The sequence below is a fragment of the Trachypithecus francoisi genome, unplaced genomic scaffold (assembly GCF_009764315.1).
Source record: "Trachypithecus francoisi isolate TF-2019V2 unplaced genomic scaffold, Tfra_2.0 Lachesis_group13, whole genome shotgun sequence".
Lineage (NCBI taxonomy): Eukaryota > Metazoa > Chordata > Mammalia > Primates > Cercopithecidae > Trachypithecus > Trachypithecus francoisi.
In genome coordinates this window covers 86284069-86310091 of record NW_022681458.1, presented here as the reverse complement: position 1 = coordinate 86310091, position 26023 = coordinate 86284069, and the positions used below count along the sequence as shown (strand labels likewise).

The window sequence follows — 26023 nt, the reverse complement described above, 5'->3', positions numbered from 1 at the left end:
CAGCCAGGAAGGGCAGTACCCTTCTCAGTCCCAGAATGGTAATCTGAGGGGCCTCCATGACACAATGGGGCCTTTATCCTGGGCATGGACCACTGTGGTGCTTTCTCTCCCTCCACAGGACAAACGTATGGCCACAGATTCCAGCAATCCCTGGAGCCCACTTGGGCCTTTAATATCCCATCTTGTCACTTCTCAAGCCCCTGCCTACTCCACCAAAAGGGCTGGGGAGGCAGTCCAAAGATGGAGGTTATAGATTTACCTTAATAAATATATAATATATATGTAATTTTATTTTTAGTTTTACTTTTTTAAGTGACAAAGTCTTGTTCAGTTGCTAGGCTGGAGTATAGTGGAATGATCACAGCTCACTGCAGTCTTGACCTCTTGAGTTTAAGCAAATCTCTCACCTCTTGGTTACAGTTGTGTGCCAACACGTCTGGCTAGTTTTTATTTTTTAAAAGCTCTTTGCAGAGACAAAGTCTTGCTTTGTTGCCCAGGCTGGTGATGAACACCTGGCTTCAAGTGATCCTCTCACCTCGGCCTCCCAAATGCTGGGATTACAGGTGTGAGCCACTGCATCCAGCCCCCACATTTTGATTTAGTTTTATCTTCTACCTTTTTGTGATTATGTGTCTCAGTTTAACAAGCCTTTAGTTACAACTAGGTACAATCAAGGGCCTTCTGTGTGCCAAGTGGTTGTCTATGGTTGGACTTTTCCTCTTCTCCCTATGTGCTCCCCCACCATTCAATTTTAAGGAGGTACTTTTTCCTTGTTATCTGCACTTTTTGAGCAATAGGTTTCGGACTACTTACCCCTGTAAATTCCCTTTGAATTGTGGCATTTTAACCATTTTTCACAAATACTGAGCTTGAAATTTTAGCGCCATCAGGAGGGGCGGATCCCTAGCAGCTCTTTTATTGAGATTATTCTATTGGCAGCAATAGGGGTTACTGGAGGGCACTGCCACCCAGAAACCAGATGAAACCAACTCAGAAATTCTGAGTATAACTGACAAAGGCTTTATAGAAATTTAGAAGGACATTGGGTAGTAGAGGACTTGGGAAAAAGTAAAATCCCTAATTTCCTCCTCTGTGACCCACATTTGATATAGAAATCATGATTTGTCTGGTATTGGACAGAATCACAAATAAGGATTAGTTGCCATAAAAGTTTTTCTAATTTATATTGTGTAAGAGCTGTAGTGCTGCATCAGAAAGGAGTCTCTGTTTGCTAGAAGAGCTATGTCAGCAGGTGAGGCCTAAAGCCTAAAGGCCTGCAGGGTGGTCAGGGGTGGGAGAGAATGACGTTACTCTAGACTTTCAAATTGTTCCTCACCCTTCACAAAAAGGGCAGTTTCCCAAGGCTGAAGGAAGCAGCAGTCACTGAGTGTAGAATGTTTCTCTCTGGTGCAGTGGGTTGTGACCACTCTCATTGCTGTTTTCTTTCTTTCCAGAGTAAAATAGGCCATCCTTCAGAAATTTCATACCATGTAGCCCTGAAGAGCACTTGGCTAGATTATGGTGGTTTCTAAATGTACATTTGGTTAATCTGTTGAAGAGAAATAATGAAAAGCTGAACAGTCTCTTTCTCCTCCATCAACTCATGAGTTATGAGTTCTGGAGAAATGTTGGAGAAAACCTTGACAGCAGTATTTGAATTCCCCCTTGTGTTTCTGCTGCTGAAGCTGCAGCTTCCAAAATTGCAGGGCTTCTTCATCAGCCTGCATCTCACCATTTAGCCTTTTAGTCCGTTAAAGAATCTGATTCTGTCAGCAAGGCTTCAGGTTTAGATCTTATTAGCTCTAGATGGTTTTTTTGTTTTTAAATCTACCCTCCAGAAATTTGTGGAAAGTCCCAAGATAAGAGAAAACTTCTTGTCAATAGTGCTGAATTTCCTGGTGTGTGATTATTGGGAAGAAGTTGACTGAATGTTAATATGTGTTACTTCTGAATTGAGGTGTGCCCAGTGTAGGTCTATGCATACATTATACTGTTGCTGCATGTATATAAACTCTTAAAATTGGAATGGGGGAGTTCTCTGACCCCCGCTTGCAGGACGTGCAATGGGTGTGACTCATATGTTCAGCCACCATACTGAGACACCTTATGGGAGGGGGAGCACACAGATGGGCAGGTGGAGAAGCCAGGGTGAGCGCTTTTGGGCTCCAGCCCATGGTAGCGTCTAGGGGTGGATGTCTATGACTCCTGAAGCCCCAGTGGGCATGTCACAATGCTCCTTTAGCTCTGCCGTCTGCAGACGGCTAAAGCGTTAACCAGCTCAGTGCCCTCTTGGTATCCAGGAAGAATCAGGTCACACAGACAAATTGAAGGACGGTAAATGCGGGGGATTTTATTTCCAGGTGGAGATGGCTCGCAGCAGGATGGATGGGGAATTGAAAAGGAGATGGAGTGGGAAGATGATCTTCCCCTGGCGTTCTGCCATCCTGTGGCCGATCTCCTCTCTGACCGTCCGCAACCAAACTCTTCTTGACATTTAGATGCTCTTTCTCTTCTCTTCTCTGCTGTCTGCTCTGCTGCTTCTTTGCTCTTCTGCTGATCTGCTCAGGAGCTTGGGCTTTGGAGTTTATAATGGTACATGATGGTGGGGGGTATGGCAGGCCAAAAGGCAATGTTTGGGTGCAAAAACAGGAATGTCTGTTTCTGTTTAGGGCCATGGGTTTCCAGGCTTGAGGGTGGGGCCTTTGCCAGGGAACTGCTTTCTTCTACCCAGTATTTTCTTGCCTCCTGTCCATGTCAAAATGAGTATCGATACTCTGTAAGATTTTCTTTCGTTTAATTCTGTACACTATTCTTCAAGATTAGATTTAATGTATTAGTCTTAGGATTGGAATGACTATAAAGGAAGCAGCATTTTGTATAGTAAGTTGAAAGAATCTGTAGATTGATAGCTTTCTAAGTAAGATAGTATTCTCAGTTGTTTTTTCACATGACTAGCATTTACATTTATTTATGTATCTATTCAGTAATTATATGAGTGCTAGTTATAAGTCAGCTAATGTGATAGGTAATGGAGATGAACAGAATAACATGAATTGTTTTTTCTTAGAAAACTCTTTAACAGAGGATACAGACAAGGAAACCATTGATTTATGGTTGCCTGTGAGAAGTTCTTTGACAAGCATATACCTAATATGGTTATGTGTGTGGGAGAATCTAGGAAAGCTTCCTTAAGTAAGTAATGCTTTGCTGAATTTTAAGAAAGGGTAGTATAGCCAGGTAAAGACAGTGGGAGAAGATGTTGACAGGAACACTGTGGCCAAAGCATGCAGGCCCATGGAATTACAGGAAGCAGTTGTGTAGAGCTTGAGTGTAGGGTTGTGTAGGGCCTGGATGATGGAGGAACAGGTATGCCAGGATGAGGAGTTTAGGTTGAATTCTCTAGGCAATGGACATCCAGTGAATGCAAACAGTATTTGATACGGTACTCAGGGCAGAAAACGGAATGATTAATAGGAGGGCATTGGATGAGATTTTATGCTGATGGGAAGGAATCCCAGGAGAGAGAGAAAGAAAGAGAGAAAGAGAAAAAGACCTGGGAAAGAGAGAGAGAGAGAGAGAGACCAACCTAGGAAAGAGAAGGCATATTACACAGGACATTATCCATCTCCTTGCTTAAATTTCTTGGACAACTCCAGCATCTACTACCTAGATTTTCTTGGTTTTTTTTTTTTTTTTTTGATAGGTGTCTTTGTGGTTTACCTCTTTATTTGTGTAACTGCCCTTCCTTGTCTTTTGTTACATCTTTGATTTGGAGGTGAATTAATAAATGAATGTCAAGTGTTCCCAAATTCTGTTTTAACAATAATCTAGATCTTTTAATGCTTCAGTAATGTGGGCTTTTAAAAATCTGTGATTGCCCAACTGGTTTATGTCAGCATTTTGGAAAGAATATCAGTCTTTAAAGCGGTGTTAGAGATATAAACCCTCTGGGGAGTGAAGAATGCCTGGTGCATGCTAATTTTGTACTTATCCAGGTGGAGGAGAGAGAGGAATAGCCAAAGCTATAGATAGAACAAAGGCATGTCAATTGCAACCTGGTCTCAGTTTAGGCTTAGCTCTCCTCACCAATCCCCTATCAGGATATTAGTGGCTTATTTATTTATTTTTAACCTGTATCATATTAAGCTCTTTGACAAATCGCATTTTGATTTATAGTCTGTGCATTTGGCATGTGCTTTAATGGCATTAGCCAACTCTAGACACATACTGAATTCATTATGTACCTTATGTATGTAAGTAGTAATACTTCCTTTTAATGAACATACGGTCACATCAAAGTGCTGTGAGGTTGTTTTACAAAAGCATCTTTGTGTAGTGCTCCTCAGAAGTTTTGAGATGTGTATTAAGTTGAAGATTCATATGCTGTATTTTAAGTTGTGTTTTAATGGAGTAATGTATTATAATTTTGCCCTCTCCTTAAGGTGAGTAGACTGTTATAGTCTGTTTGAGTCTTTGATTTTTAGGCTTTGGTTCTTAATTAGAATTCAGCATTGTTGACATGTAAATTGTTTGTGACCAGATGAATTCAAAACTCAGAAAGCAAAATTGCCTTTGAATTTGTATCCTCAGCTATGGTATTGATTGAAAATTGATGAGTAACTCTTTTTCTTGTTTTCTATAGGCAGTAAGAAATTCACAGAATCTATTTACAACTATATGTGACAGCGCTTAACCTTGACTATGCCTGCTAAAAGATTCCTTGACCTTAAAATGTGCGTACTCTTCAATGTTGGAGGGCAGGGCTTCTCCTAAGGTAGAGGCAGAGAAGTAAACCAGCAATAGGTAGGACTCAAGATCTAGCCTGCCTGATCAGGCTTCCAAACCAAGGAGTGGCAGCTGGCCAAACCACCTGTCTCTACTGACTAGGCAGTCTTAATGACCATCCCACACTTCATCAGTGCATGGGATCTGAGCACGGGTCTGAGCAGACTAATAGTTTTCTTAGTGAAGCAATCCATGAAGTCAAATGCATGACAGTATCTTGGGGATTCTTTGGGAAGAGGAGGGGGTCTATGGAGGACACTAGGTCATCCCCTTGAAAGGAGAGGTAGAGGCCATTGCTTGAGGGAAGGGCTAAGCAGAATGTCAGAGCTTTGGCTAAGCAAACAGATATGAGCAGAGTTCTAGTTCAACTAGGAGCACAGAGTGAGAACCAGATATTGGGGGCAGGAACTCTTCTGTTTGATATCTACGGTGGGAGAGACTGCACACTGGTGAGCACAGGGATTCCTTTGTGTAGGGGTTCCTTAAAGACAGACAACAGTTTATAGGCAGATAACAGTTTCTGGAGGGATGGGGCTCCCTATATAATGCCAGGGGCTGCCAGGATTGACTCGGGGACTGCAGGGGGCTGTCCCTGCAGGTTGAATGCTGTCAGTGATTACAACAGGGCAAGGGCACCTTGACTGTCTCAGAAACTAATAGAATCTTTCTTTGACAATAATCACTGACGAGCATTTCCAGGAAGACTTTGAAAATTGCTGGGAGTCTGAGCAAGAAACCCTACTCACTAAAAGCATGGTATGTGATTCATTATAAAACAGAAGGAAAAACATTAGTAATAGACATGGTGTGTCCCAGCCTTGTATAGTTGAAAGTAAAACTAAGTAATACATTTTCAATTTGGTGTGACATTGTAGAATTTCTAAATTTATTATTATTTTGAAATTACAGGAAATGATTAGAAGTATGAGGGTGTGGTTCTTCTGTTGTTTGTTTTTCACATTTGAGTCTTACTACGTGTCACCATTGTCCAGCATTTCAGAGACAAATGGAATATTTTTGACATTCATTGAAACTGTTTTGGTGAAAGAGCTGCATTATGGTACTATTTAATTTTAATTTTTATAATAGTTTATCAGAAATGAGATTAGAGCATATTTATTGAATTACCTTGTTTTTAAACTCTTACATATTTATTGAGTACAGATTAGAATCAAACTTTTTAGATTATTAGAAAAGTCTTTCTCAAATACAAAGGGAAGTGATTTTATCTGTAGTAAGTTCCCCCAAACCCCCGAGGGGAAGTTTTGTTTTAAATGTTTACATGTTTTATATTGACACATTTGTTGGCTTAAAAAATATGGCAATAGCATCCAGCATAGTACTTGATGTATGTGGTTGCAATTTGACATTATTTTATTGGTAACTATATTGCGTATAAACTTTCTTTTCATGTATTTTTATGTGGGAGACATCAGATATTCTACTAGCTGTTAGGAGGTAGTGAAATTAAGTTGATTCTCACAGTATTTGCACCTCAGTCTTCTGCCTCAGCTTGTGACCTTGCCTGAGAAGTTTCAGAATAGCTATTTTATCATTTCCCTTAGGGTGATCAGGCTCTGGTAAATTGATTGGCATTAGCCCAACTCACAGCCTATCGAATCATGAATTGATTACTTTAGACAACAAATAGTTTAACACCTTCCTACATGCCATACATTGTTGTCCTTGCAGGAGATAAACTCTTGGAGATGATTAATGCTGGGGGATAGAACCAAGTTCCTGCCCTTAATTTATTCATTCCTATGAGAAGTGAAACATTCATGTAAAACAGATGACTCAGATTGCTGTTAAAAAAAAAAATCTGGTAGGGCAAACCTATTTGAATAACCAAATTAAGATCAAGATTTTGCCTAGTAACTATAGAGTTCAGGCAGAAGCAATGAAATGGTCTAAACTATAGTTTAAAAAACAATATCTATTAAAGATATCTTTATCAAGTAAGTCTGAATATTTTGCTTTTTAGATAAAAAGATAATTAAATTCTGACTTTTTCATTTCATCTTTTAGAGTCTCAAACCCCAAATAAAGTTTCCAAATAAACATTGAATCTGGGTTGCTGAGAGATGTTATTCTGATAACTGAGGAATGTTTATGATTCAGGTATTAAATAAAAGGTTATCTTAACAAAAGGAGAAGGAAGGTAAATGTAGTAGACGGCAATCTATTAACAGTATTAGCTTCGTTCTTATAATGCTTTGCAGTTTACAAATGCTTTCACATATGCTGGAATCTGATTATTTCAGCGGCTCCAGGGGATTGGTAGAGAGGCTCTTGTTAGACCTACTTTATAGATGAAACAGACTCTGATGAGGAAAGGAATGTCCCCAGAACCTGAGTTAGTGGCGGGTTGGTTCCTGAACTCACACATGCGGAGTCTCCAGCATTAGTGCTCTCTGACTAGGGCCAAGAGTTAGCCTGCTTTTCATGTAAATGCCCTAGTACACATTCCTTTCAGACAATCAGGATGTTGGGTTCAGGTCAGACTGATTTGATAACAATTTGATAAAGTGTGGAATCTTCCTGTGATTAAAGAGAGAAATCTGATAAGGTACAAGACTTACCACAAAACAGATAAAGGTTCTCTCAAAAGGCTGCCTCCAGTTAGAATTCCCCAGCCAGTCCTTGGCACGTGGTTCCGTGTGTTTATTATGTAGCTCACACTCGAAGTCACCCTTGGGGCAAGTTGAGCCATTCCAGCATTTTGTAAAAAGTTGTGTGCATGTACTCACACACAAATGAGGAAAAGAGGACTGAAAAGATGGTTCTGTGTAAGTGAAAGGATTTGCTTGATTTTTCCCAGTCCTATTATGAAAGATGGTTTAGTTACATCAAAGGGCTTCTTTTGACTTGTTATATAATTTGATTCTTGAGTTTTCAGTTAGCTTATTTGAAATTTTGTAAATTGCAGTTTATAAAATTGGAGGGCCCTGAGAGATCAGTTTCCACCTTGTGGCTTGAATAATGAAGATACTGAGATGAGGGGTTAGGGCTTGCTCAGATTTTTGTTGCAGACAGGAAAAAAAAAAATCTGGTTGACTTAAAGAGAAAAGAAATTCTCTGATAGGACATTGAACAGCAGGCAGAAATACTGGGAAGACAGAGACCTAGCTTGAAAAATAAGGGACTAAATATGATTTGTAGCAACCACAGCCACAGGCAAAATCCTGGCCCACAACCAGTGCACCGAAGACTTGATTGCTGATCCCTGCAGGTCGAGTCTTGCTGTGCCACCACTGCTGGCATCTCTATTGCTGCTGCCCCTAGAAATGGGATGGTACTGCTATCGTTGCATCTACCTCTGGATTAGAGGTTCTTTGGGTCACTACTTCTAGATTGAAGTCTGTGTTGAGGGCATCTGACTGGCAAAGCCAGGTTAAAGGCCTGTGTCCCAGGGGACCATTCTTCTTCTCCTATGGGATGGTAGAATGCCTTTCTGCAAGGCTTACAAGAGAGGAGGAGGCGTTTAGATGCTAGTAAGCAAAACCAAACCACATCAAACATGAGACAGTTATCTGCTATGGAAACATACCCATTTAGTGGCTATTTAAGAGGTTGGAACTTGAGTTTTCTGACTTTTCTCAGGATGCCAAATTTATAGCTAATGTAGATTTCCTTTCTGAAAAGTGACAGAAGCTCTGTGGTTTATAAGAGAAAATGAAGTCCTCTGTAGTAAGATTTAATAATTCTAATATTTTGAAACAGTCAGTTTTCCCATCAACACTATTTTCCTCTGGATTGAAAACCATTCCCCATCTTCCTATCCTTCATGACATACAGAAAAAAGAATCTTATTTTTCAGTGGTAAAAAGTGGAGAGAGAGAAAAGGAGTAAAAAAAGAACAAACAGTATTCATGAAGTGCAAAGATTAGAGGTTAGTTGTTACACATTTCAGGAAAAGTTTGTCAGATTGATGAGCAATAAAACCATTTAGAACTGGAAAATCTTCAGGGCTTTTGTTTTTTTTTAAGTTATTTTAGGCAGTAACCACATCTTGTCGTTATAGTCTGCTTTCTAGCAATTCCTTTTTACCTTTTAATATAGAAGCTAATATTTATTGAGAACTATTTTTTCATAGCATCATTACCTGTCTCACTTCTTCCTCACGGTAACTCTGTGTTAATCTCATTACTATTCTCCTTGCGTAGCTGAGAGATCAAACCTTAGATGAAGCAACTAGCATGAGGTTTCACAGTTCATAGATGTGGGACTTGAACTTAAGCATATACACCTGTGAAAGAAGCTTTGTAAATCTTCTTTTAACTTAAGGGAGAAAAGAAGGTATGTCTAGAATGCTGTTTGATAATATTTTAAGGAAACTGCAGGGGAAGGAGAAAGGAAGTGTGCTGGAAAATCGAAAGACTTTTGGGAGCATGTGGTTCCTCCACATTAGACTTGTAAATTTGCTCTTGTCTCTCTGTTCCAGGACAGCTGGGCCAATCTGATCTCTTTCAGTTCTGCTCCCCACAGTAGTACTTAGCTTAGTGCCTGGTGCATAGTAGGTGTTCAATAAATATTTACAAAAAGAGTTAATGTCAAGCATCCTCAGGACAGTTTCCTGGGCTTAAGATGCCATGCAATTTAGACTGCTGCTCTCAGTAAAGAAATAACTATACCCTCAAAGCCAGGCATTCCAAGAAGGTTTATCAATGAATTTAGTGCATTTCACAAACAAAGAAGCTTACCAGGGATTTTTAGGCCAAATAACTGGATAGCCTGTGAAAGATCTCTATAGTATGTCTTGCTTCCTGACTTTCCAACTTCACTTCAATTAATTTTGTCACATTGCTCCCTTTTCCTTTTTCTTCTTTAAACATATAAAATGCTGTGTTTTTTTGACGGTGGTCGAGAGAGAATGGATTGTCCTGGGAAAGGCACAAGGAATCTTCATTGTAAACTAATGTGTAGAACATTTTTTGTCCAGAAATAGCTAATGAATACCCAAAGCATTCTGTTGCTTGCAGTTTAAATGTAGTTTCATTTTTGTTCAGCTCTAGCAAGATTTCTAAGTGTCTTAAAAGTAAAAAAACTTACTTTTCATTAGATTCATTTAAACTTTTTCAAGAGAGGAAAGTCCTGAGGGTATAGAAACTTTATATACTTAAATATATCATGTTAAGGAACTTCACAACGTTTCGTTTATATGGGGCCAAAGGCCACAGATCCACCCCGATTGCTAATTATTGAGATTGCAAATAGCTTATTTCAGAACTTAGGGTGAGACAAAAGAAACATGAAGGAACAAAAGGCCCAGGATAATGAAAAGGATATTGTGAAGAGAAAGGCCTGTAGAATTATGATGCAGGTCACATCCTGTACCTGCATTTAATTGTACCTTTGTATTTAATAATAAAAATGATTACATGCTCAGTGCTAACAGGTGTCCCTGCTTGAGAACTGTAGTATAGATAGGTGACAGCAAATTACTCCAATTCATAAACTTGGAATATTATGCTTTTATTTTGAGTTTCACCAGTCTATACTAGAAGACATTTTGTGCCAAAATGTACATCAACCCAGGAAGATTTTCTAACTTAGCCCCTGATAAATATACATAAAACACAGGTGAATATTTTAAAGTATAAATGAAAGAAAAAATCAAGTGCCAGGCACTTAACACATTGAGGTTGTGTTAATACCATAGTCACATTTCTAGTTCTTTATATTTTCTATAAGCTTTGAATGTAATGTAAATTAGCAGTGATTTAAGTGGTCTTTCTGTTAGAACTTAATTGCCTTCTTTATGAATTTTCTCTAATTCTTGCTTAACTTGAACACTTTCTGTAACTGCCCTGTCCAAAATATAGCCCCCGCCCTAGGAATTTGTTCTCCCTGTCCTCTGTTTTTCCCTTTATTGCCATTATTGCAATAACAATGTTCTTATTCATCTGTTTGATTTTATCTGTCTTCCCCATTAGAAAGAGGTTCCATAAGACAGAGACCAAGGTAATCTTATTCTCCCTAAATCAGTGGTTCCCTAGTACCTTGACCATGCCTGGCTCATAATGTGTACCCCCAAAAATATTTGTTACAGAGATTCGTTAATCTGCCACTTACCGTCTTAATCATATACCAAAACCCTGCTTGCTGCCTTAACTTTATCACTAGCCTCCTCCCTTGGCTTATGTTTTCACCGAAGATTTTGTGGTTGAAGACATTCTATTTCCATAGTCTGTTGGGTAGCGAAGTAGAGAAATAATAGTCCCCTTGATCCCATGGCCATAGTTGAGTGGAGGTTGGGGGGTTGGGGACTATTCTTAGACTCTTTAAGCCTTGAGCACATTGCCTTTATTTGATCAGCCTCTGAACTGTGATTCATTCATATGTGAATATCTGCTAGGTAGCAAAGGCTTTGGCAGGTACTGGGAAAGCAAAATCGAAAAAGATGCACTCTGTTCTTTTAGGAACGTATCATTAGAAGTGACATCCCCAAAGTCTGTAACTATGTCTCTTTGGCTGTCCAGTATAGACTCAGTTCCTAACACAATCCCTGGGACATTACAAGTGATCAATAAATGAGTGAATGTTGCATGCAAGTATTTAGAAAATAGCTTGTGCTGTAATAAATGTAATGTACAAAGTGCTGTGGAAACACAGAAGAGGGGAAGGCCATTGTGTCTAAAAGGAGTCACGGAAAGTTTCACAAAGGAAGGATTAAAAGTTGAGTTTACCAGATAGGGTAAGATGTACCACATAGTAAGGACAACATGAGCAAGAAATCAGAGGTGTGCAAGAGCAATATTTTATGTGAGTTTGGGCACTGCGGTCACTCTGGAAATTTAGGATGAATGTGAAGGAGTGGTGGGCATGGAGGCTGTTGGAATCATTATTTATTCCCTTATTCAGGTACCCTATGCACTAAGTAGCTCTTGTGGCACAAATGAATCACCTTTTGTTTATAGTATTTCTATAGAAAAAAGAATTGAGTTCCAAACATACAGTTTTGAAGATAGAACCTGTTTGTAAATAGGGATTAACTTTAGTAGAAAATTGGCTACATTGCCTATATAAGCTATTTATTGCTATAATTCTTCATGCAGATAACCACAAACGTGAATAGCATAAAAATAATTAGGGTTTATTTTACATGCATTGGAATGCTTATCAGGTGGCTCTTCTGAAATAGTCTGGGTGGGCAGGGTGATTTTCTGTTCTCCATTGAACTTGCACTCCTCTGTGGGGGTGTTGGCTGTCTGTCAGCTGAAGCAAGATGGCTTTAACTCAAGGGGCTACTCAACATTTGCCGTCATCTTCATCCTGGTACCATTAGGCTAGCCTGGGCATGTCCTTTTGATGACATTGGCGGAAGGCAAGAGCACAAGCAGAAACATACAAGTGCTCTTTTGAGCGTCTGTTTTTGTCACATTTACCGACATTCCGTCCACCAAAACAATTTCACATGGGTGAGTCGAGAGTCAAGTGGGACACTGTGAGGACTCAAGGCAAAGGGAATGGCTACAGGAAGGGGTGAAGGATTAGGGCAATTTTTGCAATATATAGTCCATACAAGCTAATCAAATCAAAGTTTATAGATCTAACGGAAGTGTATGATTTCTGATTTCCTTCATGAAACACTTATCTTTTGGGCTTTATTGATGCCCAGTCTCTTTTTGATAGGCTGGGGGAAAGTCAGAGAAACCATAAATGGGAAAAGGTTGAAGTGAGATCTTGAAAGGGATAGGTAATTATTAACAATTAGCTATTGCATGCTTTGTGTAATTTCAGAGGTACCCAGCTCATCTCCTTTTATAGGTCACTGAAGCCCAGAGCGGTACAGTGTATCACCCACATTCCCCCAGCCATGTTAATGACACACCCAAAAGTTGCAACTCAATCATTCTAAGCCCAGAGCCGTTCCCCACAATATCTTTTAAGGTGCATTCTCCATAAACTGCCTCATGTGCCTCCCTGACCCCTTTCACTCCTCACACAAACACTTTTGTAAATGGTTTATGTTTGAAAATTGCATTGTTACCACAATTCACCATGAAGAGTGGATTCTTAATGAGTTTTCCTTTTTAAGTTTACATGTCATACCTTAAAGCAAAATAATCCCCTTGTGTGTGTGCATGTATGTGTGCATGTGCACGCACACGTGAATACACACACATGCATGCCCACACACACTCATTCACATATACACACTACAAACACATCCCTATTTTGCCCTGCCTTTACCTGAGTATTTCCAATCAGAAAGGGAACATTTAAATATAGTGGTTATATTAAATTAGCTTGAGTTTGGTAGGTTAGCCAATGAATTATCTTTGCTAGACTTCTAAGGGGGAGCTGCCAGAGAGGTCACTGTGACACTCTTAGTCTGAGACTATGAAGCATGGGGTATAAATTTAGTTAGAAATCAGGTTAAAGCTTTAGGGAGGTATTGTTTCTTACCAGCATCATTTTCCCCCTTGCGTGAAGTAGTCAAAGTGATTACACAAGACTCAGGTCAGGGCAGAGGGACATGGAAGGAAGTATTCTCAACATTTCAACAGTGGCAGTTTTAATTGATGAAGTTATGGACAGATGCTATTCTAATTAAAAACCACTTTTCCTAACAAATAGAGTTTCTCTTCTGGCAGGTAGATATCGGATCAGTAAGTCTGTGATAAGCATACCTTTTAAAAGTATGCTATATTAAAAGGAAGCTTTTATGTAGACTGTCATAGCATCAGAGTTTTAGACCCGAAGAAGCAAGAAAATGCCAGATAGTTTTTTACCTGTGTTTTTTTTCATATTTACTCATTCTTCATACTCTATACATCACTGATTATTATTCTTTTTTGAGCTCTTTTGCATGTTAACATAGTTGCCAAACTTTGACTCTGAGGAGAGCAATATTGCTGTCTCCAGAATATTTATATTCAAGGCCTATCTTTTAGACAGTTACATTCTAAACTATGTGTGGTCCTGCATTTTTCACTTAAAATATCTCTTATTCTGCTCTGTGCAAGGTCATTGAAGATTAAAACAAAGTTTTCTCTACCACCATCAACCTTCATTCTTTTTGGTGGATAGATTTTATATTTTGTTTCTCTAAACAAGGGAAAACAGTTATAGTTCCACCTCTTGTGTGCTTCCTCTCCTATGAGTTGTAAGCTCAGTATGTGCACATATGCAAGATTTCAAGTGCAAAAGAGAACAGAGTCGGAAACAGATTTTCACAGTTCCCGTCTGGGTCCTTGTGTAAGTGCCAATGTAAAGCTATTCAGTGATTAGTGAAAAACAGTATAATGTTGCCTGGCTCTAAGGAAACAGCTTTGAAAATCTCAACTTAATAAGCAGATCAATTAGGTGGGGGTTTGGGATTATTGTATCACGTTCCAATGGCATGCAGTGTTGTCAAAAACTTTTTTCTCCAAAATAAAATAAAAATAAAAAAGGAGGCATAGAGTTACCTTTCAAAATGTCAGGAAAGAGGGTTGGAGAAATTAGTTAGGAATAATGAAAATATATCACATATATCTCAGGAAGCATACACTGTGAGCATCTGGGTATCTCAGGGTAAGGGGTAGGTTTCGTGTGGGTAGGGGAGGAGGAAGTTTACCCTGCATCCAAGGAGGTAAACGGATTAAGCTGAATGTCTGGGAAGACGAGGATTGCTGGGTGGAGGTGTGAGACCCAGGGCTCAGGGGTATATCAGATTACTTGCTCCCCAAGTTTTGGGAGTTAATAATAGCTGTGCTTGCATTTCCCTGCAAAGCAAGGGATACCTTCTGGGATAAGTCCCGAGGGAGTCACTCATAACTGTTTCTGCTTCCCTCCCAGTTATTCAACATAAATATAAGGCCTAGTTTGGGGTTAAATTGAGATTTTTACACATTTCTGTCTCTATCACATTTCTTGCCACCAACTTACGGAAGTCTGAAATTTCTTTTTTTTTTTTTTTTTTTTTGAGACGGAGTATCACTCTGTCACCCAGGCTGGAGTGCAGTGGCTGGATCTCAGCTCACTGCAAGCTCCGCCTCCCGGGTTCCCGCCATTCTCCTGCCTCAGCCTCCTGAGTAGCTGGGACTACAGGCGCCCGCCACCTCGCTCGGCTAGTTTTTTTTTGCATTTTTTAGTAGAGACGGGGTTTCACCGTTTTAGGATGGTCTGAATCTCCTGACCTTGTGATCCGCCTGTCTCGGCCTCCCAAAGTGCTGGGATTACAGGCTTGAGCCACCGTGCCCAGCCTGAAATTTCTTTAACAAGAGAAAATACTCCATTTGTAGTTAGAGATAAAAGAATTTCAATACCTGTTTGTTTAACACAGTGAATGGAATTAGGCTAAACTCAACAGTAATTGGAAACGTATTATGTACCTAATAATAACTAGAAAAAAACAAAGCCAAACAAGTAAGCCTTTCTGACTTCTCTTGAGACGTGGGAATTGTAAGGTCCACAATGGGATGTAAGTTTCATGAGGGTAGAGATCACCCTGTATCTTTCTCAGTTATATTCCCTGCATTTGTCACAGTGCCTGACTCATAACAAAGGATTTTCATTTTTGGAAGTAGATGGACACCTGGATGATTAAAGTATCATAAAGACTATTTAAAAAAGTATGTACAAAATAAAATGTTGACCGAGAGGAAGCAGCGAATAATTTTGCCCTGGAAGGATGCAGATAAAGGGAGACTTTCTGCATCCCTCCAGGAGATGCAGAACTAGACATTTGAGCTCGATCATGAGAGATGAACTGAGGTTTCTCAGAACTTCCAGGATGGTATCCAGCCAGAAGAATAAGTGTGTGGAAAGGCAAGGTGGAAAATGACATGAATGTTCAGGGAGCTACAAATGATTTCACAATTCTAGGCACTATGAACCATGGCAGACGAGGATCATATCATGAACGGCCTTTGTGTGTAAGTGACATCTCAGATTTGAGTCAAGACAGGTGCTGCTGGGAATTGGGGAGGGGACGTAGAAAAACAAGGACCATAGGAACTTGTTTCCACCTCACATTTTAGACTGAAGTTAACCTTGCTTCCTGCAATCATACTCAGATTTAGATGCTAATTAGGGAACATTTGTTAGTATGGAAGCAACAGAGCTTGAAGAACTCTAACCTATACTGCTCCAATGAGATTTTATATTTTAAACACATATTAAAAGAAAAATTTATCTTTTTAAAGTCACCTTAGAGTCAGATGAATGTGTAACTATTTTCTAAAGGAGCTACCGTTTCATAAATGGAATTTCTGCCTGGTTCCTTTAAATAGTGACTTTATTTAGGATTTAAAATATTTCATTTACACATGGCTTTCCAGAGGCTTCAAGGCACACCTGAATGGGTGAGAGTTTCTCTACACCTACGATGAGAGCAAGCATGACTTGGATTTCTTGTAATACCAGATATGTGCCTTTGTGGGGCAGGGCGTTTCCTTGTTAGATATATAAATCAACCAGAAAGATTGGGTGGGATGGGTACTGTGTTATTTTCTTAATTTAAGGAGAAGATCTATAATGGAAATTGTATTTAGTTTCTTTGGACTGTTTTCATGCATTTAGTTTTATGAAATGTATTCCAGTTTTAAGCAAGGAACCCTGCGTTAATAAAAATTGATTTCTTAAGCTTAACTTCAAATATACTTATGATTTTAAGCAACTTTAGGATCATGCTGAGTGGAAACTATGGAATTGCTACCCTTCCCACTTACAGCTCGACTACTGCTATTGTCATTGTTGTTTTTTCTTCTCCTACTTTCATTCTATTAATTGTTAGATAAAACAACTCCTTATTTTGCATGTTGAGGTTTAATGTTCTCCACTTGACAGAGCATTTAATTTTGGGGGACGATTCTTAGCCAATTATATTCAGTGGTTTTAGAATCAGACGTTTGTGGGAAGGGGCAGCAGAATCTTCAGTCATTGATTCTGTCTTTATAACTTTGCCCTTTTAGCTGGAACAGATTACTTCTGTAGTGCTGTCAGCCCTGCACAGACTGAGTCACAAGGAAGAAACTTTACATAAACCATTTATACTAAATGTTTGGTATGCTGGCAACATAAATCAACAACAATATCCATTACAAATTCATCCCTTTATCAGTATTATCTTGATAGAACTGATCCCAATGTGTGGGAATTTGAACCCTGCTTCAATACATCTAGCCCTGGATAATTAATTATTCAGGGCACAGAGAACCTGGCCCTTGCAATGGAGAGTAATTCTTCCTGGTCAGCGTTAACTCCACTGGCAATAATAAATAGAAAAAGTCTCTAGTGATGCCAGTATTTTAAAGTGATTAATCATCTTTCCCCCCTCCTCCTCCCCCTTAGTTTTCTTTAACTAGGATTTTTCAGCAATAAATCTTTAACAATACAGGTAGGAATTGTTCTGTAATTAAATTTCGCCCTGCTTAATTTCTTACCTTTTATGTGTGATTAAAAAAAAGTTACATTTTAAGGAGCCCTGATCAAAATTCAGACCAAGAAAAATCCTTTTACAGAATACTGAGAAATGCTGTATGGAAGATTAAGCTCTTGATTTTGAATATTAGAGCACATACACATAAAAGTACTCATAAAAATTGTTCATCAACACCAGTTGGGGTGTCAAATACTCTGAAGTTTTGAACTGCTTCACTTTCGTGCTTATGATTCGTCTGTATTAGGAAAAGCCTGACATATACATATGTTCCAACACTGAGAGAATAATTACTTATTTCTTAACTTTCAGATAGTTGATGTCAGCTCTGTAGGAAAGGGATATTTTCACTATTTTTACAGTACGCGAAATGCACTTGCTGAAGTGGCAGGTAGATGCCTGGCTGAGAATGACTGTGTATTTTTAAATCGTGCCCTGTCAAGCCGCCCAGCCATCATGTATATCCTGGGTGACAGGGACAGATGTGACATATCTGTTGTGACACACTTGTGTACCACCAGTCTGTGGCTCGAGGTGACTCCTGTCCCTCCCCTGATGCTTTCCCCGCTGCAGGACAACATAACGATGCACGGATGAACCTTGCCATTGCTCTGACTGCTGCCAGGTATGGGGCTGCCACAGCCAATTACATGGAGGTAGTGAGCTTGCTCAAGAAGACAGACCCCCAGACAGGGAAAGTGCGTGTGAGCGGCGCACGGTGCAAGGATGTCCTCACAGGTATGCCAGGTCTCTGGGAGGGAGGTGTTTCTTAGTGTCTTGCCTAGCTTATATAATGACTGAATTATAATTTTTCTGTCACTTCTCTTTCATTTAAGCCACGCTTCAGAGTCATATTAATTATATTCCTTATTGTCAACAATGACTGGTTTAACGACATTTCCCTTGTGGGGCTTGGCAATTTTTCCCCTTTGTATTATAGTTGTAATAATGATAATGATAATAATAAAATGCCCACCAAATTCCCACAGCTATGAATGCATTCCATTTTCTTTACAAAAACATATCATTAATAAAATTAAATAAATGTGCCAAGTTTCAAAGTATCATTTGGTGACACAGGCATTGCATTTACACGCTGTTAAAGTGGATCATCTTTAACTTTATTTAGATTTTCATTATTGCCCTGGCTGTAACACCACATAGGTAAGCAGTTTCAAAATTATATCGTTTCTTGAACAAAAGCTCTGTGATATACGTTTTCTCACAGCGATGCTGCTTACACATTTGAGTTGTCAAGAGAAAGCGGCTTATTTACTCATTCTACTTTTTCATGTTTGGTGCTTTGACGCTGGGCACTTATAAGATAGACTGAAATCCATAATGAGAAAGTGGAATGCTTTTCTTTCTTCAATTCAGACTTGTTTTTGCTAAATTCACTCAGATACGAGCCTTTTGTTCGACTCTTCAATAACTTGAGCTGCTCAGGTCACTTAGTGTGGTATGCAGTATACTTCACCATAGGTTAATAGATGAATTAGTAATACACAGCATCCGTTAACAGAGAAGCAAATGGGGTGTGTGATTGATGCCACTTTCTTTCACAGGGCAGGAATTTGACGTGAGAGCCAAATGTGTTATCAATGCCACAGGACCTTTCACGGACTCTGTGCGCAAAATGGATGATAAAGACGCAGCAGCTATCTGCCAGCCAAGTGCTGGTGTCCATATTGTGATGCCTGGTTATTACAGGTAACTGTCTTCCAATGTGGCAGTTGTCACCCAAGAAAGAGGGTCAGGAGAGATTGTCTGTGGTTAATTTCTTCTTCTAGCATAACAATAGATGGTCTAACTTGCTGTTCAAAATCAGGAGAAATAAGTAAAGGAACTCTTGCTAAATACAAAATACAAACCAGACTTGGGACGTTTTAGCCACTTATGGCAATACTTATTTCTAAGGGTTAATGCTTTGGGATTTATTTTTCTTTGTTCAGTGTAGTCACCGTCAGAGACTAAGCATTGGTATTTTTGAATTAAACTTTTACTTAAGTCATTAACAAAACTAATTTTGCAAAATTTTTTATAAAGGACGTATTTTAGTTAAAACAATAATACATTAATTTTGCAGAATACCCAAATTTGCTTATGAAGAATCGGAAGATGTGGGCTACCCAAGTATTCTTAGGTTTATAACTTTTGAAATAGATTTTAAAAAAATATAGTAGCAAGCAAAAACCAGATATAATATCTAACCTATCAAATTAAAAAAGATAATTGAGGATGAAGGAATGGGTAGGAGTAGAGATGAAATAATAGCTATTAAATGAAAATCATTTAAACTGGGTGATGGGTACATGCAGGGTCATTAAACTCTTTTTATATGTACTTGAAATTTTTAATAAATTACAAAAGAAACATTTGTGTGATTCTGGCTAAAAAATAATTACCCATAGCATACATTTTAAGTTATTTATAGAAAAAAATCATATGGCCATGCTAAGGGTATAGAGCATGTGTACTGTTTTTATTTCCATATGTGATAAACCTAGTAGGCAAAGTAGTAATTCTATATGACATAATGTCTTATGTGCAACAGTATTCATTATGGCATTGTTTGTAGTTGAGAAATATTAGAAGCTACTTCAGTTCCTCACCTTAGGGTAACAGATAAATTATGGTATAACCACACAAGGGCATATTATATAGTCATTAAGAATTGTAATTATAAATAATTTTAATGCCCTAGGTAAACACTAATGATACAATGTTAATTTAGAGTGTAGGACTTGATATTTTATGTGCTGTAGGTTCTAACAATGTATATAGAAAAAGACTGGAAGGAATATGTTAAATGTGAATGGTGATTATTTCAAGGTAATATGATTATGGGTGAGAGTTACTTCTTTCCATGTTTTAATGATTTTCCATAAAGGGAATACAGCTTTTAATATTTGATAAAGTAGATGTGTAGAACCTATGATATTTTGTTTAATACTTGTATTCTCCTAGAATGCTATCCTGCTATGCTATAGACCATGCTGCCTTTTTAGTTGTTGGTTGTCCGGTAACTAAATCTTCCTGAAGAGTCCAAGGTGCACCTAATTGGTACCAGATACACTTCTGAGAAAATAATTAAAGAGAATTTTTTATCCACCAACTTCCAAGATTTCCTTTGTGTTTTCAAAAGGTGTATGTGAGAGAAACAGATAGTCTTTAGGATTTTTACTTTGGACTGGAGACATCAAGGTGCCTCTTAAGGCACCACTGCATAAGATCATAGAAACTTACGCAGTGGTACCTAATTTAGTTTTTAAAACTGTTAACCAGAAGCTTAGTTCAAATGAAAAGGAGAAAAATAAATATATGTAAATGTCTCATATGTTTCTTGTATATAGTGAAGTTTTCAACATTAGTTCCAGATGCAATTGTATACGCTTTTGTGTTCAATTTAAAATATCTAAGGCCAGCTAGTTCATGAGTTTTTGTTTTTAAATATCTCTAAGAATGGAGTGTAGATGCAATCATCATAAGTCTTATATTTGTTTAGATTTTACTAGATTCAACATATTCTCATTTGTTGTGTGCCTTATGTTTTCTTCACTATCATCCCATGATGTCAGAAGACACATACTATTCCCCACAGGCCTTATGTTAATTCTGTCATTAAACAATTACATCCTTTGGGACAAGCCATTTTATTTTGTGAACCTTAGCTTTCCAGTCATTAAAATGGGAAAACATTCTGCCCTTTCAGAGTGCAGAGACAAGGAGATTGTACGCAGAATTAAAGTGATACCTTGCTATAGGACTTCTGGGGTTTGTTCATCACTTTTCCTTGGGCTGTGTGGCCTGGGCAAGCTACTTCTTTCCGCTTCTGGTTCCTTATATCTTTTTTTTTTTTTGAGATGAAGTTTTGCTATGTCACCTAGGCTGGAGTGTGGTGGTGCCATCTTGGCCCACTGCAACCTCCGCCTCCCAAGTTCAAGTGATTCTCCTGCCTCAGCCTCCGGAGTAGCTGGCCTGCCACCACACCCAGCTAATTTTCATATTTTTAGTAGAGACAGGGTTTCAGCATGTTGACCAGGCTGTTTTCAACCTCCTGGCCTCAAGTGATCCGCCCGCCTTGCCTCCCAAAGTCCTGGGATTACAGGCGTGAGCCACCGTGCCTGGACCCTTATATCTTGATAATACCTAACTGATATAAGGTTTGACAATGATCTTTGGGTTATTTTTTCTCTGTTTTATAGACTGCTGTATCCCCAGCTATTGGTACAGTGTCTGGCAAGTAATAGTGCCTAATAAATATTTTTTGAATGAATCCTACTAAATTTTTTTATGTTAACTTGCTTATATTGAGATTGTTGCTTTATTTATATTAAAATTTTAATGTAACATTTATGAGATTTTTTAATATGGTGAATTTAAAATATGAAAATAAAACATGATTCTTCTTCAACTTACTGCCCAGGTAACCCCTGTAGATAAAAATAAATGAATAATGTAAGTACATAACTAGAAATTTCAATCACCATAGAAAAAAATAGAAATATGAAAATGAAAATTGAAAGCCTGCCTCTTATTCCCCCTACCTTTTGTTTCCTTCCTCAGTTCTTCTCTGGTAATTAATAACCTCTTCTTCCAATTCCTTCCATAAAATGTTTTGATAAGCACAAATGTGTATTCTGTTAAAAATTTTGTGTGAAAGTAGTCATGTTACATATATTGTTCTATACTATGCTTTATACACTTAGTAACGAGTAGATTTCGTGTCTCTTAAGAATAAAGGTATATATTACCCAGATGTAATATTTTAAACATTCTGAATCCTAAAAATTCAGCATTAGCTTCAGGTCTCTTGAAGCATGATGGTGTTAGTTACAGCTAGGTCTGTCTCAGGCTAAGATGCAGCAAGTGACCTCATTCTATTTTGGGAGAAATTAATATCCCCATTTTTAGCACTGTGAGCTATAACCACTACCTATCCTGTTGGAAGCTTTAAAGGAATGGTCTGCAGCCTAGTTCCCATTCAGGCTCTCTTAACAGATGAGCCCCTTCTCTTTGGATTGTGACCTAGATTAAGGGTTCATTCCCTCATTCAGAACTGACCTTGAGGCAACTGTATTTCTGGCATCCCGTAGGGGTGGTTTTCCTCTCCCTATCAGGTCATTCTCTTGGGTGATATTAGGAGATCCCAAACTGAAATGACTCTGTGGTATCATCAGACAGTCATACTTAGCAGCTGTTACTCAACAGTTTTGACTACGTCTTCAGGGATGAACCAAAGCTTCTGGGGCTGCCCCACAACTGGCTAATGATAATTTAAGACCAGGCATGTTTCAGTTAGTACCTGATCCATTTGGAAATGCAGTGAGTTCAGTAACCATTGATTTATTGTGTGTAGGCTGGCAAAGGAAGAGTAAAGAACCATATGTGCAGTGTATCTTCTTGGGCTGTTTTCAGAAATATCTTTATAGCATTTGTTAATTTTGTTGTAACGTTAACTAATGTTCCACCTGTAGAATTATCTTACAGCATGATAGCAGCTTTTTAGGGGAAGAGGGGAAGAAGGAAAAATTGTTTTAATTTTGGAAAACACAACACAGAAATTTTGAAAGCCACTCTTTATATTAAGAACAAATCTGGAATTTCCTTGAGAGTTATGGCTAGATGCTCTTCCAAAAGCAGTGATAATACACCAAATGACTGAAATGCAGAAAATAATCATCCTTGTTTAGCCTACTGATGCTTTTTGCTACTGACAAGAGGTCAATTTTTTTTTCTATAATGTGTGTACATACTGTTAACTCTAATACTGATTGCTAAGTAGTTAACAATAAATTGATTTCAGTTTAACTAAGGGCACTTCAGTAAAGTGATGGTCTGCATGAGAAGAATGTTCATTACATTTAATCCTAGACACACACATAAATTAGCAGCAGGCTTTCCCTCTTGATGTCAAATGAATCGTATATATTGAAAAAAGATCTATGCCTTGTTGCATTGTGTATACTATCACTATAGTAGATATCCATTCTCAAACTTTAGTGTGAACTTGCAAAGTTAATCCTTCATGAGAAAACAAACTTTTCCCTAAGGGAGAGTGTGAATTAGGTAATTTAGAACTGATGAAAGATATTTCCAAGTGGATTCTTAAATTTTTATAACATTCATTAATAGCTTTGTCTTCCCTCTGTGCTTGTTAATTTTATGTTTGTCACATATGTCTTCACTTAAGCAGTTGATTCTCTACAGATTCCAGTTACGTGTGTGTTGGTAACCATCATGTTCACCTTTTAAACTACTTTATTGCATTGAAAGTTTTTAAAGGATTCAGTAGTTGTGCCTTTCTAATGGTATTTCCTTTTTAGGTTGATGAATATTGTAATTTTATGATTAAATTTATCAGGTTTATTATTTTAGACACATCATATAATGTCTGGTCCATGATATAGTCATATAAAATATGTTAGCATATAATTTGTTTATCAAGTGTTAGAATATGGAATATATTTTTTTGTTTCAATATAGTTCTGTTTAGCAGATAGAATGCTTGAACTCTGAGTGTTCTATTCTCATTTCTAATCTCAAAGTGACTGATGTAATCTAAGGGCATATCAACCCAGGATCAAAAAATATACTTACAAAACATGTGATTAACTAGTTTCTTCTAAGATTTTTAGAGAGTTTTATGATAAATGCAAAGAAAAAAATCATATTTAGAGATCAAAAATACTTGATATTTGTAGTTTTCAATATATTAGAGTAAAAGTAAAATTATTTTCTCTCAGTAATGCTGAGTGAAGGTGGGACTCTGAGCTGCGGTTTAAATGATTGCAGATTTCCGGAATGCTTTTTGGATTAGCTAAGTAGAAGAACTTCTACCCACTCTCTCCGGAGTATCTCAGATAGGCTGTGAACAGTGACTTCTTGCTGCTAAGGCTGAGTAGACAGGGCAAGCGTTTCATGTAGCCGAGAGTTTTTTGAAGAGAAAGACTCATACTCCTTGTGGTTTAAATAAAGGAGATGCATTAGTTAAACTGCCTATATGTTTCTTTTTTATATATAAAATATTATTATTATTTTTTACACAGTTGTTAGCCTTTCATTTTTACACATTGGAATAAATCATTTTTTAAAAAAAATTTTACGGGAATGATGATAAAGATAAAAATCTGACTGTATGTCCTTTTAAATGTATGTGTAAGAGGGATTTCTTGAAATTTGTTCAAACCAAATAGAATTATGTTTCCTATTTAAGAAATAACGTTAATAGAAGCTAAAAACATATTTATAGAAAATACCAGTAACACTGGCTTGATACAAGAATCCAGTCAAATTGAAGCAGCTATCTGAAGATTTGTAGTGTTCTACTTGAATAGGACACTTTAAGATTCCTCTCTCTCTTTTAACATCTCCAAATTTCTTTGAATGGCTAAGGAACAAAATAAAACATCTGTTTTTAGTGATTTAAAAACAAAATGATGGGTTTTGTTAATGTTTGTTTACAGTTGCCTATTCTTTCAAATATGTTTTATTATTTGATTTTAGAATAGTAAATGTCAGTAAAAATTTTTGACTCTAGTTTTGGGAGATTTTATATAGTCTGTCAGTAGAGGCAACACTGTACCTTGATTTAGCATAGTACACTACTAGTGTCTTCTACGTGAAAGATTTTCGTTGCTAACATGTTCCTCTCCTGTTTGACCTAATCATAGAACATTGTCATTTAGGGAGTAGTAAAAACTGGAGCTCTTTTCTTCTAGATGCACTTCTTGAGATTTTTGTAACCTCAAAATAAAGTAAGAAATCTCATATTTGGAGAAGTGGCCCGAGTTCATCTAGGCATAAAGTAGTAAAGAACTTTGTGATTACATTTTAGTTTCTAGAAAGGTAGACCCTTCACTTTCTCATGTATTCCTGAGAAATTCTCCTGAGCGATGAAATGTCAAATGTCCCAGGAAAATACTTTGACTATTCTTGAGAAAAGGTTGAAGACATACCCGTAATTTACCATTATAAAGGAAATTATAGACATTTATCCTGCTGACATTATCTGATGTGAATGGTCCAAGGAGTATGAAACTCAAACAGTTGGAAGTTGAAGCCCACTTTCTTAATTAGCCTTGCATTGTTGAAGTGGGGAAGGAAGGGGTAGCTCTGCTGTGGAATGTTATTATCATCACATTTGTTTCATTCTATTTTGTTATTTTTTTCTTTTAGGAGTTTCTAGGGTAGGGGAAGTACAAGTAATAGTTCATATCCTTTTTTTTGCTTATTTGAGAATTAATGAATAAATAGTTTTTAGAATGCAGATTAATGTTAAACTTCTGAAAATTTCAGAAATAAATAACCTGTCTTTGTACCTCAGCCCAGAGAGCATGGGACTTCTTGACCCAGCGACCAGCGATGGGCGAGTTATTTTCTTCTTACCCTGGCAAAAGATGACGATCGCTGGCACTACTGATACTCCAACTGATGTTACACACCATCCAATTCCTTCAGAAGAAGATATCAACTTCATTTTGAACGAAGTGCGTAATTACCTGAGTTGTGATGTTGAAGGTAACTGAGCATTCCTTTAAGTTTGTCTCTCTGTGTCCATATCTCGCGAGCCATTCCAGCTCTCACTGGATAACTGCTATGTCTCCAGTCTGACTTATCTTCACACTTGTCCTCCTGTGCCTCTGAGAACATTTATGAGGGCCAAATTCTAACACAATGGGAAGAAATTGCCTTTTCTCCTCTACTTTCTATACCCACATGAAACTCATGCAGTCCTTTTCTGGTAATTTCTAATGGCAAGATCAGAGTAGCCCCCTGTAGCTCTGAACACTCATGTGCTTCAGAAAAGGATGAAATGTGTACATTACAGTTTAATTTCTACAGCTTAGGAAGGTCTGATTTATAGGA

At 37.9% G+C, this 26023-nt stretch overlaps 1 protein-coding gene across 5 annotated transcripts in view; it reads left to right on the top strand.

The window, feature by feature from the left end:
• Positions 1–26023, top strand: part of GPD2 (glycerol-3-phosphate dehydrogenase 2) — a 151835-nt gene that overhangs the window by 97151 nt on the left and 28661 nt on the right. For all 5 annotated transcript variants that reach the window (XM_033231439.1, XM_033231442.1, XM_033231437.1 and 2 more), the window contains 3 exons: positions 17729–17893; positions 18721–18865; positions 25482–25675. In XM_033231439.1, coding sequence (XP_033087330.1) covers positions 17729–17893; positions 18721–18865; positions 25482–25675 — 504 coding nt within the window. The remainder of the gene's footprint in view (positions 1–17728; positions 17894–18720; positions 18866–25481; positions 25676–26023) is intronic.